Below are 18964 nucleotides of genomic sequence, written 5' to 3'. Positions count from 1 at the left end.
TGTTGACACTTAAGTCCTTGATCACATAAGCTAGTTCTCTAATATTTGAGACAAACAGTTTGGGAGCTCTTTGAAATTAATGTAAAATCACCCCATTCCATCAAGCCCACCCCACTTGACAAGATGAAACTGCTAAGATCTTTAGCACAATATGTATCCATAGTACTATCATTGACCCAGTTTACATGTGCCTAGCTTTAAAGGTATTGGAAGAGGTCAAGGACATTGCCACAAATTTTTGCATGTGGATCCATATGCATGTTCATGTGTACACATAAAGAGATGGACTGTATTACAATTTCTCACTCTTGTGAGAGAACAGTCACATGAAATTGCAGTCCTTATTTTCTTGTGACTGCTCCGGTGACCTAACTGGTTAGAGCATTCACTTCAGATGCGTAAGATGGAGGGTATGAACCCCAGCATATCATACTAAAGACTTACAAAAATGGTACTAACAACTGCCTCACTTGGCACTCATCATTAAGAGGTTAAGTATTAGGACTGGTCGGCCTGGTGTCAGTATAATGTGACTGGGTGGGACATCATGCTACATGTCTGTGGCATGATGTCCCATTGCTAGACATCACTATAAACTGCCACACAGCAGACATCATAGCGATATGACTGAAAAATTGTCAAAGCTAAAATAAAAATCCAAATCACACACACATACACAAGGATGTGCTAAGAGCTTTCAGAAGTCTGCTGAATATAGAATCAACAACCCTGATGGCAGGTACATTTCAGTAATTAAGAGTACTAGTGATTGAATAATTAATAAACTAAATGATAAGGAAATAGGTGAAAAAAATAATCAATTTATAGGACATCACAGAGACAAGAAGATCTCATTCTCAGTTCCTTTATACAGGTTCTGCCCAGAAGAGCCTAAGGTGAAATCAAATAAAGTAACCCCTTGACTGACATTTCTTTATATTGGTGCCAGCACCATGAGGTCAAATAAAGTAACCCCTTGACTGATATTTCTTTTTCTTGATGCCAGCGCCATGAGGTCAAATGAAGTAACCCCTTGACTGACATTTCTTTGTCTTGGTGACAGACCCATGAGGTCAAATAAAATAACCCCATGACTGACATGTCTTTGTCTTGGTGCCAGCACCATTACGTCAAATAAAGTAACCCTTGACTGACATTTCTTTGTGTTATTGCCAGCCACACAAGGTCAAATAAAGTAACCTTTGACTGACATTTCTTTGTCTTGGTACCACCACCATGAGGTCAAAAAAGTAACCCCTTGACTGACATTTCTTTGTCATGGTGACAGCCCCGTGAGGTCAAATAAAGTAACCCCATGACTGACATGTCTTTGTCTTGGTGCTGGCACCATTAGGTCAAATAAAGTAACCCTTGACTGACATTTCTTTGTCTTGGTGCCACAACCATTAGGTCAAATAAAGTAACCCTTGACCGACATTTCTTTGTCTTGGTGCCAGCACCATGAGGTCAAATAAAGTAACCTTTTACTGACATTTCTTTGTGTTGTTGCCAGCCACACAAGGTCAAATAAAGTAACCTTTGACTGACATTTCTTTGTCTTGGTGCCAGCACCATGAGGTCAAATAAAGTAACCCCTTGACTGGCTTGGTGCCAGCCCCATGAGGTCAAATAAAGTAACTCCTAGACTGATATTTCTTTGCCTTTGTGCCAGTTCCAACATTCAGTCCTCAAGTTTATTTCAAATTGTTGGCTTAAAGCATTTGTTACTGCAGTTACTGCATAAAGGTTTATAATGGAGGTTGAAGACTGTGTCAAGTTTTATAAGTGATGGTTGAGGACCGTGTAAAGGTTTATAATGGAGGTTGAGGATTGTGTAAAGTTTTATTAAGGAGGGTTGATGACTGTGTACTGTAGGGTTGAGGACTGTATACAATTTTTATAACAGAGGATTGAGGTTATACACAGTTTGCTTTCTAATTCCACTTGATTTAGCTTTCATCCCAAAGTCAAGAAGTAAGACATGCCAATGGTTGCATTATGTGAAAAACATTCATGTTTTTTTCTAGGAATGTTACTCATAAATGTTTTTTTCTTCTTCAGGCCTATTGCTTCATGTACATGAACAGTGGGTGTAACCCTATCATCTATGCCTGGCGCAGCCCATCTTTCCGTGAGGGTTACAAAGAAATTCTGTGCCAGCAACCATCATACATCGTTAGTGATGGTAGGTTCACTTGTATATAATTTCCTCCTCAATAAATGAGGATTCCTCTGAAATAAGGGGTATGCTTGCATTCATGCAGATTAAATACATGATAGATTTCTTCTGTAAGTAACATAAAGTTTGGCTTTATTACCTCATTGCCTTTGATATATATATATATATATATATATATATATATATATATATATATATATATATATATATATATATATATATATATATATATATATATATATATATATACTTAATTCAGTTTCCTTTCCTTAATTTTCACCTAATTAAAGCTTTGGCATTATATAGAGAATTTCTTAATGCTTAGCTTTGACAATGTAGCATTTTTCATATAGTTGTTGACAGCAGTTTAGATTTTGGACTTGTTATACACATCTGCTTGTAGGTTTATATTCCAAAACTTGCATTTTATATTCTTTTTTCTTCTTCTTTACCTATTGCTTTTGGTTATTTAGGTTTTTTTATTGAGGCATCTTTTTGTAATTTATTGCATATTAATTAAAATATGCCATGATATTATATTTTTTAATTTTGTGTTATGTATGATATGTCTGTATTTGATGCTTTATATTTCAGCTTTGTATACTATATATTTTAGATTTTCTGATTAAATGTAGGATCTGCTATTTTCAGTAATATAGTTTTGTTTGTTAGCAAACTATATTACTGTATAATGCAGAGAGCTTGAACAAACATTATCAGACTGTTTTTCACTAGGAGGCATCCACTTTCCAATTACATATTGATTTCTGTTATTTTAAAGTTTGTTTAAAAATCTGCAATGTTCCTATATGTGGTACATGGAAGTTGATAGACTGGTCGATGAGTGTAAATGGGTACCATTCATACTTTATACAGGTCAGATTCAACTGTAAACTGCATTGACCTAGATCACATAAAGTGCTTGTAGATCTGGGTGTAAACTTTTTCTTAGGAGTAATCAGTAGAATAAACAACATAGAACCTAATCTTCTGGCACATTATGAAACTGGCAGATCAGGGTCCCTGTTGTTTGCAGTTTGACATGACTTATAAGCAAGTATGCATGGTATCTTTCCATTTCTAGATTTCTCAATGCTTGCAGCATATTAGAAAGTACCTGAAAAGTATACATTTGTTTGAAAAAGGATAACATAATTTTTTTTTTAAAAGACATTAATTGGAAAGGTAAGAATTAATCAGAAAATCCAGTATTACATTCATATATTATGGCACAATGAATTGATAAATTTTGCACGAATAAACTTAATTACCTGTAAGCAGACAGTAATTAGTCATGTCTATTATTCGTTTAGTATAAACATTGATTTTATACATCATTAAAACTGGTTCTTTTTCAGGAACTTATTTTTAGTTATATTTCATCATTCAACACTTGCATGCATTCTGATACATGCATTCCGATATAGATATTGGCTCAAGTTAACCATACATTTAAATTAGTAAGTTGATGAAGGTTAATAATGATTGCATTTTTTGTCAACATAAGTGTTTGATGCATTTGTATTTCAGATATATGATTTTTTGTGTCAAACCCACCTTAGCAGAAACCTGATATAGCAATCATTATGGCAAATGCATGCATGTACATATTTACACCATATATTGACCTAATTGTTCAAGTGTTTCTGTTTTCCTTGTGTTTGAATATGATGATATCCCACAGATTTGGAATAAAACTTCATTATCTTCATTTTGCTAAATTAAAGACCAATATCTGAGTTTGAGAGTGTCTTCAGTATTTGGGCCATAGCCTTGCTTCTTGTTCAGTAATCAGAAGTCTCTTTTCATATTGATGCTCAACCGAGCTGCATCTGAAATAGTTATAAATTCCCTCATTGCACCATACATAACATACAAATCAAATTTCATTTAAAATACTATTTCAGCATTATATAAATATTGATTTCTGCTATTTTAAGCAGTAAGAATCTTGGATTTTTAAATTAAAAATGTTGTGGCATTGACTTATATGTAATAATCCTACCCTACAGCAAATGAGCATGAACCCAGGCACCAGTTGTCTGTTGGAAACTCTTCACTTTGGAGGTGCATTATCTCTCCTAAATATGGTTGTGTGGAATAAAAGAACACATGTTACATTCATTGTGTACATTAACTAATATGACCCATAAAAGCTTTCAGAATGGTAATGAGATGTAAGACGTGGATAATGACAGGTTCCAAGATAAATTTCATGATGCTCTAAATGGCTTATAGTTGCTGGTTCTTTCCTGCAAAGGCATGATGAGACTGAGAAATATGGACTTAGTAATGGATATTTTTGTGAGTTCTATCCTACAAGACATGATGAGACTTCGAAATGTGTACTTAGTAAGGGTTATTTTTGACAAAACCAAGTAGCATTTGCTTTTTAAGGCATATGCTTATAATTTGCCATATATACTAGCTTATAAGTTGAATCCAACTGCTAACTGCACAAGACCAGATCCAATAACATCATATGGTGGCAGATCTGGGTTTATGTAGTTTGTTATGAGGAGTCATTAGAACAAAGAGCAATGACCCTGATCTGATTATGCAGTGGCAGATGAGGTTCCATGTTCTTTGAATTGGATTGGGCATGTAAGAGAGTATATAGTCTCATACAGTATCTTTAGTTTGATGCATCTTGCTCGCATGTAAAGATGGTGATAAAATTATCATGAAATATCAAATCAAATTGAAAGATGGACATTTTTTAATCTCCAGCACTGTTCTTAGAGACCATATTACATGAGTTTGGAATAAGAACAAGACTGTCGTCAAACTCTACAGGTATATACAGGGTTCAGTATAGTTCTGAAACGGTAATAGATGTTGTCGTTTGATTATTTTCCTTTTCCATGTTTTTTCCATAACAGGGATAATGACAAAATGAAAACAAAATGTTTGGTTCTGGTAACAGGGGAGGGATAAATAGGAAGGTGTCTAATGATTTGTAATGTTTATTACCTTTATTTTGTCAGGTTCATGCTCATTCATGTCAAAGTTTCCAATCTAAAGTTTTATTGGTTTGAATGTGAAAAGCCACGCTTGGTTGGTGATGATTTGTATTGTTTGTCGTATAAGTAATAAAATATAATCTGGTTGGGGCCATTAAAATAGTTACCAGAACCATGTATATTTGTTTCTTTGGTCTAATTTAAAATAAGTTGTTGTTACCGAAGTTGGGTTTGTCTTGTACTTAGAAAGTGACATGCACAAAAATTTTTGTTCATTTTGTAAGACAATATTATTCAGGCTAAGTTGCAACAAATATTGCATGAATTTAGTGAGAAAACTTAATTTTAAAAAAATATTGTTCAGGTTCGCTATTAATGGAGACTTACAGAATGTGGAAAGTCAGTGAGGACATTTAAAAAAATCATGTTTCAGTTATGTTACATTTACAATATATTAAAATTTCATACTAGAAAGCTGCTACAGTTTTCTTGATGCTTGATTAATTCCATTCACAAAGGGTGAAATATAATTTCCACAGAAGTTTACCACTCTGTAAATTAAATACGTTTTGTATTTACACTCAGTTTTGAGGCAAAAGAAAAGGTTATAAAATGGCACTGCAGTTTGAGACAAACCCTGCTCTGGAATCCAGCTAGTTCTCATCAATAATACCATAATTGTTTCATCATTTAGAATTATCTTTAGGTATGTTTTCAATGCTTAAACATTAAAAATTAGTTTCCATAGTTACCTATGAAGAACTACTGCCTACAAGTCTGCCACAACCAGCTTGCCTTACAGACCTTCTAAAAATAGCTGGCCCAGAGATCTCGCTAGGATTTTAAAAATAGGAGTCCAGAACTCCTATTTTGGGAAAAACAGGAGTCCCACCAGCAAAGGTTGCATTCCCGTACCAGAAGCATATTGGGCATACCTGAAGTGGCTAAATTTCCAGATGAGTAGAACCAGCCAATGAGTTTAATTTTATAATTTCTTTATACCACTTATATGTAGCTCTTGTTCATCCTTTAGAGTGAATTATGTCAGTCCTCTAAAATTTAATTATTAGCCAATCTGTAACATAGGTCTTCACCCAACTTAACCAGTTCTTGTCATCCACTTTTACCACCTTGTAATATATTCAGTTACTGGTTTTATTTCGGTATTTGCTGTTTATACTCACAAGCTGAGCACAAATGTAACCAATACTTACCTTGATCATCTATCCCATACTCTACTGGCAGACTAGGGTCTCATTTTTTTGTTCTCCTGTTTACACCTAACAAAATAGATAGACCAAAATTGTATTTGTGAATTTTGAGACAGCAGATCTGGGTCTATTCAGTTGGATCTGGTTGTGAGTATATTTGGTAATATTGGTGGTGATGCTAATATCATGATGCAGCACTGATGTAAAAACAACATTACACCTTGTATCCAAAAGTTTCCAAAGAGATGGATTTCAGAATAACATTATGTTGGTATTGCCCATTGAGTAAATGCAGTTGCTATGTGGACTGATGGCATTGTGGATGTAGTTGTTATACAGAATTTATGGCTGATTTAATTCTTAAATTCATATGAGACATATTTAAAAGTTCTGAATATTTGTATGCTGTACAGCTGTTTTTGTTGTTGTTGGTAATAACGTCAGTGTATGCCTTAAAATGTGCACTTCTTTCTGAGTCAGATTATCTTGTTATTAAATATTGCTTCGGTACTCAGGTTTGGGTGTGTTGTTAATACACTAGAAAATTGCACTTCAAACCATATAGGCAGCTTTCAAATCATCAGCCACTCAGTGAATAATTATTATGGGGAATTAGCAAAATAAATGAGCTAAATCAGGGCTGTATGGAAGATGTAGCAAAGTTTGATTGCTGGCTTTGTCTTGAAGTCTATCATGATTGGCAATTTATGCATGTGTGCATTGTCGTGGAGTAGAAGGATACCTCAAGTACAGGTGCTTTTATGAGTGGTGTTAAGTAGTCTTGTTTTGGCAACACTGGAGGGCTAAAAAGGTTCACTGACATAAACCGAGTCAGGTGCAGGTCCCTGGATGACCAGGGCTTTTGTATCATGCAAAATGAACCTCTTGACCACCTGACTAAATCTGCATTTTCCCCCATCCAAGCCTTATTATCTTGTCATGAGTCAGGTTCCAGAAACCTTTCTGATGTTCAGGTGATTCATTCTTTGGTATAGTACAAATAGTTGAGTAATTAATGCCAGTGTTATTAGAAATAACTTTCATAGTGTATAATACTTCTTCATCAGCTTCCCCCTTCACAGTGGCCACTTCCTGCTAACTAATCACTTCCAAAACGCAAGTTATCTTTCATGGATACACAATCATCTTTAAAATGATGAAACCATCTCAAACTTGTATGAGATAATAATAATAATAATAATAATAATAACAATAATAATAATCATCATCATAAAGACTGTATTTAGAGAAGGTAACACAATTACAGAACTAATCTGCCTTGAGGCTTCTATCTGTTATGTACAGTATGTACAACATGTGAAGAATCTGGCTTGACACTAAATAATTAAGTGATTCTAAAAATCAAAGTATCAATCCTGGAACATGTGCACAGCCATCTGTGAACACATAAACATATATAAAATATAAAATATCATCCTGCACTGAAAAATTCAGCTGTGAAAATGATGGAAAATTGCAGAAAAGCAATCAACATTTATTTTACTAGAACTGTTCATTTGTCCAAAGATTTCATCCATTTGAGACAGTGATTATGAAAAGAAGAAATGCTAGGAGCCTGCCTTATGTCACAGGGAATGTTGTTCCATACCATTGGATCAGTATATTGAAAACTTTTTTTTTAAACAATTCCTTCTTTGGCCTTGGTATTATGTAATTTGTACATCTTATGGACCTTAAATTTTGAGTACCATCAGTATCTCTTTGGTGAAAGATATTGTTAGATAGACAGGAATGTCTTTTCTGGATACTTTATACATCAGTTTGACCTTTCTAAGAAATATTATTGCATGTATTGTTAAAATCTTTATATTTTTATGATGGAGTTTCATCATGAACTTCATCCCAGCCAGCTTGATCTTAGTGGGAGAGTATCCAAAGAGTGCCCAGCAGAATTGTTTTCTTTTTCTGGCATTTTTATATCACTGTCATTTACCTATGTTACATCACAGGCATATATCTGGTGTGCTGTGTGTGCAGCTTCAGATCATGTAAAAAAAATGTTATTTGGTCTATCAACCAGTGTTTAGTTAAATTTATTGACCAATTTGAAGAAACGAAAGAGATATAAGAAAATATTCAGAACTTTTCATATACCCCCATGTAGCTGACCATGACATGTATTACACCGTGATGATTTTTTTCTCCTTATTGATTCCTATTTGCTCACTTGTCGATTCACTTTGCTCTTCTCTGTGAAAGCAATATAAACAAGATGAATTCATTGCCATTCAGATCTGTTTTATGAACAAATGCATTCAAAACAAAATGTTGATTGTTGCTTTTCAAACTTATTTTGAAAGCTTCTAAAGGCGGAGTTATCAAAAAGTAATTTAAATTTCTTTGATTGTTGAGAATCAAGATGAGAACTGGTTGTTGATGAGAACTGGTTGGATTCTGTATTAATTGCAATATTTCAGGTGCATGTTGCAGCTTTACCACATGTTTTGGCTGCTATCATATTTTTAATGCAAGTAGCCCAGTTGGCTACTAAAACTGTTTTCTCATGGCATGTGATTGTATCAGTCCTCTCCAATTTTTTTTTAAGGAATCCCCAAATTTAAACTGAGTGATATAATGAGAATCATACAGTTGATTTGCCATGAGTAGAATGAAATATGTAACAATTCAGTATTGTGCACATAGCTCAATCTGATCACATGACTTTTAGATCAACTTCAGTAAACAAGTATTTGATAAGTGCATTTTTGCATTTGAGCAGAGGACAGTTTAGTTGACTATTTAGTAAAGCATTTTATCAACTACACTTAGTGAGGTTGTACATTGGCAGACATGCAGTTTTATGTATATGGTGAGGTTGTGCAGACATGCATTTTGTAATATTTGGTGAGGTTGTAGAGTATCAGAAAGGCTGTTTTAGGAATTTGGTGAGATTGTACAGTGGCAAGACATACATTTTTGGCATTTGGTGAGGTTGTGCAGTAGCAGACATGCATTTTTAGGCATTTGGTGAGGTTGTACAGTGGCAGATATACATTTTTGAGGCATTTGGTGAGGTTGTGCAGTGACAGACATGCAGTTTAGGTATTTGGTTGTAATGTCCGTTGTGTTAATAAAGTTCTAATGCATATGATGTAAGGCCATTGATGTAACACAAAGTAATGTAACATGATGTCTTGGACATCACACAATCACACAACTTTGTGTCATTGTCTTCATGCACAATCATTTGATGTGGTGCCACTGTCATCATACACAATCATGGTGTATTGCCAATGTCACAACACAATCATACAAGACAGTACCATTGTCATGGCACACAATCATACAGCCTAGTGCAGTTGTCATGACATGATGGCATAGTGCCATTGTCAGAACACAGAATCATGGCATAGTGCCATTGTCATAACACAAAGATGGCATAATGCCATTGTCATAACACACAACCATTTCACAGTGCCATTGTCAGAACACACCATGATGGCATAGTGCCATTATTGGAACACAATTATGGCTTAGTTCCAGTCATTACACACAATCATGGCATAGTGCCATTGTCATAACACACAGTCATGGCTTAGTTCAAGTCAAAACACACAATCATGGCATAGTGCCATTGTTATAACACACCATGATGGCATAGTGCCATTATCGGAACACAATCATAGTTTAGTTCCAATCATAACACACAATCACAACATAGTGCCATTGTCATAACACACAATTATGGCATAATGCCATTATCAGAACACAATCACGGCTTAGTTCCAGTCATTACACACAATCATGACATAGTACCATTGTCATAACACACAATCGGGCTTACCGGTAGTTCAAGTCATAACACACACTCATGGCATAGTGCCATTGTCATAACACACAATGATGGCATAGTTCCATTGTCATAACACACAATCATGGTTTAGTGCCATTGTCAAAGCACAATCATGGCAATGTGCCATAGTCATAACACAATAATGGCATAGTGTCATTAACAGAACACAATCTTGGCTTAGTTCCAGTCATAGCACACAATCTTGGCTAGGTGCCATTGTCATAACACACAATCATGGCTTGGTTCAAGTCATAACACACAGTCATGGCATAGTGCCATTGTCATAACACACAATGATGGCATAGTGCCATTGTCAAAACACAATCATGGCAATGTGCCATTGTCAAAACACAATCATGGCAATGTGCCATTGTCATAACACAGTATACTGTATCGTGTCATTAACAGAACACAATCATGGCTTAGTTCCAGTCATAACACACAATCATGGCTTTGTTCAAGTCATAACACACAATCATGGCATAGTGCCATTGTCATAACACACAATGATGGCATAGTGCCATTTTCATAACACACAATCATGGCACAGTGCCATTATCAGAACACAATCATGGCTTAGTTTGAGTCATAACACACAATCATGGCTTAGTTCCAGTCATAACACACAATCATGGCTTAGTTCAGTCATAACAGACAATGATGGCATAGTACCATTATCAGAACACAATCATGGCTTAGTTCCAGTCATAACACACAATCATGGCTTAGTTCCAGTCATAACACACAATCATGGCATAGTGCCAGTATCAGAATACAATCGTGGCTTAGTTCCAGTCATAACACACAATCATGGCTTAGTTCCAGTCATAACACACAATCATGGCTTAGTTCCAGTCATAACATACAATGATGGCATAGTGCCATTGTCATAGCACACTTAATATGATGTAGTGTTGTTGAATTAATACACAATCACTGCAGTTATGCTGATAATAAAACTAAAGGGTCTAAAAGACTTAAGTTCAAAGTTGATTCATTTTTTATTGCACAGATTTGACGAAACATACTGTTAAAATGTTCTATTGATTTATACTGTTGTGATGTCTATACTGGCCCCTTTCAGAATTGAAAATCTCCCCTATAATACGTAATAGGGGAATTCTTCATGTGTGTGAAAATTCCTGAGAAATCTTTGTACAACAGTATATCATGACTTTTTTTAAAAACTGACTATATAGACATACTTTAAAACTGACTCATAAAAATGGAAAATAAGGAAATCATGCAGTTAGCATTTTAAAATTGAAGCACCTACATTGTTCTGCTGAATTTAAACTGGGCTAATGTCTTTGTTTTTGACATTTTTGGACTTAGTTACAAAATTTCCAAGGAGTGGTAAAGATGGTAAATGTGAAATAGGTAAATTCACTCATTCTGCTAAAATTAGTGGCTTTAATGGGTCCCTGGGTGACCAAGTGCTCTAAAGTACTTGCCTTTGCCAATTACTGCCACCTTATATTTGTCCACATGAGTTTGAGTCTCCGACTCAACCAGCATCAGCGTGTGAGAAAACTTGTCAGCAGCTTCCCTTGGGTCAGTGGTTCTTATGTGTATGGTAAATTGCTTCAGAATTGTTTCTTCTGGGTGAAAATATGAGAATTATGGACAGATGGATAGATGTATTGAGTTTATTGGCATGTCAGCACAATACTGGCTCTATATTACCAATTAAAAGTTAGAACCCTTAAGGGCCTATGCAAGATAAACTTTTAAAAATAAATGTAAACATGTTGGTAGAATGTAAAGATACTAAAATTCTTTGATAGGTTCGTAAAATAAAAGTTAAAATTTAAAAATATAACATCATTATGGTAATGGGTTGCAATGTTTTACACCAGATTCCCTTAAGTAATCCAAGATTTTCACTGATGGTACATGTTCATAGAGTTTCTTGAGTTCACATCAGCTGTTAAAGATGTTTGCAGCATTCAATTTTTTATGTACTCTACCATATCTGTCTATTATATACACTTGTATACAAGTCAGATCCAACCACAAACTGTATAGACCCAGATCTGATGTTGCAAAATGCACAGACAAATCTGGGTCTATGCATTTAGGAGTACAACAAATAACACAAACATTGATTTGCATGCACATTGTGATGGCAAATCAGGGACTTTGCTGTTTTCAGTTGGACCAGAGTATATATGGTACATGTAATCATTTCCAACTGTAAACAATATCACCTCAGGTTTACCATCAGATGATGTACTCTGTTGACTTCAGATCATTAACAGAATGGATATTGCAGACCCAAATTGATGATTGCATGACCTGACAACATATTAGGGTAATAATAATACATGTAATAATAATAATAATAATGTTTTTATTATATGAGGATGATACATTTAGTACAGAAACTAATCTCCCTTATGTCCTCATTTACTTACATATGTACAAACATATGAAATGATGATGGACAGCAAGTATCATGTAGAAAAGGTATTATGAATTTGTGTACATAAGGGGTCTGTCCTGTTTGCAGATTGATGCATTATCCACTTATCCAGTCATGTAAACATGTAATTCCTGTTAGGTTGAACTATTCACCCTTTATATCAATTGACATGGGTCTCCAGCTGATGCTTATATACAAAGATTTATTTGTTTATCTTAATGTATGCAGTCTGCATGTTAGCCAAATGCATTCACAGTCAGTGGCTCAGTGGTTAGTGTGTGTGCCTGACTCTCAATTCAAAGGATCCAGGTTCAAATCCTGCTGTCAGACCAGGCTGGGTTGGCTACAGTGGTGTATCCTTGGGCAAGGCACTTTGCTCAAATTACCTTGGCACTAAATAACCTACTTGTGTTGCTGTACCATAAAGAACCAAACCTAACAAATGTATTTTACATGTCCATTCCTTATTTATTATTGCTTGTAATGAATAATTTGAAAATAAGATGGAAATATTGTTTTGTTGTTTTGTTAATTAGATTATGCAGGTAGCTGCAATTTAGTTAATGAAAATAGAGTTCTTGTGATTTCATACCAAGTCAGTATCAAATTATACTACACAGATGTTATTCAGCTTTAGACCATTAAAGTATATTGCACACATGTCATTCACATATATGCTGTCAAAGTATATTACACAGATATCTTTCACCTATAGGTCATCATAGTATACTACATAGTATTATGTATATTTGTTATAATTTATATTTGATTTAATTTAATTGTTTGTTTGTTAGTTTTAATTTTTTGTATTCCATTACTTGCTATTGTAATGTAACTTTATTTACTGGAATGAGTTCAGCTCAGACTGATTTTTAAAATTTTTTGATGTAACCAACTTTATTGAAACATTGTATCTAATGCTGACCTAGTTCCTGACCTTGATTCAGAACCAGTAAGATTTGTAGTAAACAATTTTTTTTAAAGATTAAAAAAAAATCTTTCTGAGAGTAAGATTCATAAAGTAGAATCAAGGTCATACTTGGAGTATGTGACAAATAACATGTAGCAATTGTTACAAACTCTGGTTTTTCCAGAGGATTTACCCACATTCGGGCATCTGTTTTGAGTTGTAGTTAAGATTTATTACTGATATTTTGAGAAATTATAGTTATTCTTGCCTTAACACCTGAGAAGTTAATGTGTTTTATGTTGTGACCAGTTTTGAGCTAATTATTTTGTTGTCTTCAATTTATTTGGATTTCAAGACATTTATTGAAATTTATACAGAATTCAAAACCAGAATATTATCTTCTGTGATTCAACAAAGAACTGTTGACACATAAGTATGATGCTGACCACAGCAGACATTATTGCCTTCCATTTTGGATTTCATCGGCATTCAGACTTAGTTTCATTAGAACTTTTTATTACAAGGACTTCTATTTTTTATTTCTTGGATTATTCTTTTAAGACTAAGTTCTTTTTTTTCTTCTTATTTTTACCTTGTTTTTCTAGGGAAATATATTATTTTTTAAAATTTTACAAAGCTTGTTGTCTTCACTTTTTCTTGTTACATTTTGTAACAGCCTAAACAAGTAAAAGTAGATGTCATTCACCTATATGCCATCAGAATATATTACACACGTCATTCACCTATATGCCATCAAATTATATTACACATGTATTTCACCTATAGGCCATAAGAAAGATTGGGTCCATTGTATATTTTTAGATGTCTAGACACCCATTTATCCATACAAAATATTTTTCCTGAAGAGTCCAGATAATGAAAGTATGACTGTAGCTTTATGTATTAGGTTGTTGAGGCTGTCTGACAAGTCATCTCATTTAGGTATTAGGTTGTTGAGGTTATCTGGACAAGGCATCTCAGTACCTTTATATCACTGATTAACTAGCACTGGTCCCAATTTGAAATCATAATGCAGTTCGTGCATTACTGAGGTTCATGCATAGTGTGCTCATAACTGAGGTTCATGCATAGTGTGCTCATAACTGAGGTTCATTCATAGTATGCTCATAACTGAGGTTCATTCATAGTGTGCTCATAACTGAGGTTCATTCATAGTGTGCATGATTGAAGTTCATGCATAGTGTACATGACTGAGTTTCCTGCAGGTGTGTGCATGACTGAGGTTAATGCATTGTATAACAAAGCATGCATGTTTCTTGAAGGCAATTTATTCATTGTCCCAGTTCATTGATATTGTCATCAAAATATGAAAATGTTTGTGTATGATGTCTCTGTCATTCCTGAATATTCATGCATCAACACATAGCTGAAGATACAAACAGACTTTTTATACAAAGACTTCTGAAACAAAGGGACCTTTTTTAATACAAACCAGCACTTTGGACAATAAATTATGTGGTGAAAATCAGTAGAATAATATATAACTCCACTTTATTAAGTCCCAGTTAGACTCTTAATTAATTTCCTAAGATAATGCAATCAACAACACCTGCTAAAAGGTTATTGTCATTATTCATATATGCTACTGGCATAATAAACTTTCACCAGATGTCACTCAAACCCCTAAAATATGTCAATACAAGTATCAGGAGACTACAAAAGCAATATTAGAACTGGAAAGATTTATGGCATCATGTAATTACAAGCTCACTGGAAAGCTTTTTGAACATACATGTCCAAGCCCTTCACCAAGATGACTGTCACTGTGTATGATGCATTAGATACAGTTTCCACGGGTGTTAACTTCATGATTTTCCAACCATTATCCACACAGTTTTGTATTTTTGCTAAAAAAAATGATAACTCATTCCTATAGATGTAGCAGTCAAAAGAACAAAAAAATGTGATTTATAATATTTGAAGTGCTAATGAATGGAGAAGATGGTTGCCACTACTAGGTTTTAGATCAGTTCTTCATTATGATAATTCCATGAAGAGTCAGGACAATTAGTGAAACCTGCAGAAACTGTCAGTTAATCAATTCCAATTACAGCCAGAAGAATGCTGCTACATTAGACATTATTTTATTGAGGTATTTACCATTTGCTGAGTATAGAAATTGCTTATTACATGTAGACATTCCTTCTGTTCCAAATTAGATGCATGCTGCAAGCTTGTGTGTGTCATGAACTCCCCTACTCTTAGTCAAAAATACTTAAGATACAGGAGGGTGAATGTTTAGGACAGGTCATACTCGCTCAAAAGATGAAAACAAACATCAGAAAATATATAAATAAATTACATTTATTGACATATGACACAAATAATGCAAACACACATTTCCATTAACACTACCTCTCATGATGGTAATGAAATGATAAATGAATTACTAAGCAGTAAGATTAATGGAAACTGATTCAAGTCCTATTATTCAGCTTTCAGTTTCAGTTGTACAGTTCTATCATTGCACTATGCTAGGAACTCACCAAAGTCAATTTGAATTATACAGTTCTATCATTGCACTTTGCTAGGAACTAAAGTCAGTTTGAATTGTACAGTTCTATCATTGCACTATAAAGTCAGTTTGAATTGTTTATTTCTATCATTGAACTATGCTAGGAACTCACCAAAGTCAGTTTGAATTGTACAGTTCTATCATTGCACTTTGCTAGGAACTCACCAAAGTCAGTTTGAATTGTACAGTTGTATCATTGCACTATGCTAGAACTCACCAAGGTCAGTTTGAATTATACAGTTTGATCATTGCACTATGCTAGAAACTCACCAAAAGTCAGTTTTTCCACTTGTATCCTGCTCTGAGCATCACTGCACATTTTGGCTCCATGAATATACACAGTTTATCATCCATAAGTCACCAATATACATATTTACATATTCTTCATGAATTAACATCAGAACGAGTCAACACTGTTCATTGTTCCAGAATTCAACAATATATCATGTTTTCCTGCTCACATTCTAGAATCACATCACTGGCCAGAACATGTGATGAGGTTCATATATCTCTATTTTTCCTGCTCACATTCCAGAATCTCCCCTTCACAGGCCAGAATGCTTGGTGAGGTTCACACATCTTTACTCTTCCTTCATCAGCCAGAAAGCTCGGTGGAGCCCATCTGGTTGAGTCACTCCTGTCCTTATGTGACTGCTTTATATATTCCCCAAACACATGAGTATGCAATGACAACTTGCTTTCAGCGCAGCACAAGCATCTCGCAGAAACCCATGCATTTCCTTAAAATTGCAATGCCAATATTGCTCAGTGAGTATATCCTGTATTCATTCTTGCTAACTTTTTTATTGTTACGTTCAAACTGTTAATTTGATGGGTTTGTGTGGCATTCCTCCCCACTTCAGGACAACAAACAGCTCCAGTTTGATGTCACTGGACTAGTCCACACAAACCATAATACTCATTTATAAAGGCTAACATAAATGAGTGATAATGACCGACCTGTCCTTTATTTGGTGGTCCTACCAGGCTTACCAAATGTCACAAACTCCCCCTACACTTAGTCAGATACTTAGATTGGGGAGGGTGAATGTTTAGAACAGGCAACAGTCACTCAAAGAACGAAGACAAACAGCAAAAATTACACAAAGAAATTAGATTTACTGACATATAACACTAATAATGCAGTCATTTTCACTATCTCTGCCTCTTGCAACGATAATGAAATGATAAATGAAATAACATTAAGATTAATAGAAACTGATTGAAGTACTATTTATTCAGCATTCTTTTTTAATTGCACAGTTCTATCATTGCAGTCATCCAGACCAGCATGTGCTTGTCTGTCTATAAGTCAGTCAGTATGTCATTCATGGTGTCTCTATGCACTTGTCTGTCTATAAGCCAGTCAGCCTATCATTGCAGTCAGCCAGTTCATTCTTGCCTCCATGTGCATGTCTATAAGCCAGTCAAGCAGGCTTTCCATATCTCCCTGTGCCTGTTTGTCTATAAGTCAGTCAGCATGTCCATTCATGTCTCCATGTGCATGTCTATAAGCCAGTCAGCCTGGCCATCCATGTCTATATGTGCCTGTCTGTCTATAAGTCAATCAGCATGTTCATTCATCTCCATGTGCCTGTTTATAAGCCAGTCAGCCGGGCCATCCATGTCTCTATGTGTCTGTCTGTCCTTAAGTCAGTCATCGTGTCCATTCATGTCTCCATGTGCCTGTCTTCTTTAAGTCAGTCAATATGTCCATTCATGTCTTTATATGCCTTTATGTCTATAAGCCACTCAGCTGGGCCATCCATATCTCCAAGTGCCTGTCTTTAATTCAGAGCATTTTTAATTTGACATTTGTTTTCCATCATTGGTACCTTTAATTTTATTGTTATGTTGATGAAAACATGCAATATCACTGTTGTCAGTAACAAGGGTGTCATTCACCAAAAGTGTGTGAATTTTATTGTTCTGACAGTTTTATGTTCCCCCAGGGAGAGTGGATTCATTGCAAACTTTGCAAATATAATTGCAGTTTTTTTGTCTACAAGCATTCATTGATCATAATTTGTTTTAGTTTGTTTAATCATAATTGATATTCCATGGAACTTTATTTAGATCATCAAGAAATTGTTTTTCATTAACGTATCTGATCAATCTATAAGTTTTGTGTGTATTGATCCTATTTGTCTTGCAGTTTACCTTTCTTTGTGAGAAAAGTAGGGTAGTGGTCACTAAGACCAATATATTCAGCACTTTTTAACATTTGCCACATTGTTTGGTAAGTTCGTATAAAGTGTTTGATATTTTTGTTACTCTTATGGGTTCATTTACAGACTGGTCTAGGTCTAATTATTCTGTAGATCCCACCCAGTTGTTCTTTCTGCATTCATATCTTTTGTAATGCATTGCAACCAGACTTCTCCCTGCTGTCTTCAAATCCCTGCTGAATGGTTTATAGAAAAAGTGACAGTGAATTAATGAACTGGGTTTTCTTTATGGTTATCATTAAATTTGGTTTCATTGAATTCTAAAACATATTTATTATTCTTTTTTTGTGTGTGTGGTGTATTACTATGGTATTTAGATGAAAACAATGGTTTGACATCCTGGATGTAGCCTTCTTAAATGCTGGTTTAGGGCAAAGTTCACATTTTGCACATCAGAATTATGGCAATGAATATGGGGCCAGTAGTCTGAAAGCCAGACACAGAAATATAACAAGCAATCAGAATTATTCTGTGTAGTTCAGTATATGATGATGTTAATTTAAGAACAGGAACCCCACTGGTTGATGATGCTAAACAAACTACAGGAACCCACTTGGTGATGATAGGCCTATGGATTTACCTCTGGTAGGAAATCTCATTAATTACCTCCATCAATCAAAGTGATCTGAATGTGTTAACTGCTATAGAGATAACTGCTAAAAGTACTTTTGTTTCAAGACTCCTTACAAACCTTGTGA

General features: G+C 34.8%; 1 protein-coding gene across 4 annotated transcripts in view; it reads left to right on the top strand.

The window, feature by feature from the left end:
- LOC149779368 (uncharacterized) overlaps positions 1-18964 on the top strand; it is a 238271-nt gene that overhangs the window by 157806 nt on the left and 61501 nt on the right. For all 4 annotated transcript variants that reach the window (XM_089939995.1, XM_089939997.1, XM_089939994.1 and 1 more), the window contains one exon: positions 2062-2185. In XM_089939995.1, coding sequence (XP_089796121.1) covers positions 2062-2185 — 124 coding nt within the window. The remainder of the gene's footprint in view (positions 1-2061; positions 2186-18964) is intronic.

Source organism: Sinohyriopsis cumingii, chromosome 17 (assembly GCF_028554795.1).
Source record: "Sinohyriopsis cumingii isolate HCF-2022 chromosome 17, ASM2855479v2, whole genome shotgun sequence".
Classification (NCBI taxonomy): Eukaryota; Metazoa; Mollusca; class Bivalvia; order Unionida; family Unionidae; genus Sinohyriopsis; species Sinohyriopsis cumingii.
The sequence above is the reverse complement of the archived record's forward strand: the minus strand, read 5'-3'. Positions and strand labels throughout refer to the sequence as shown.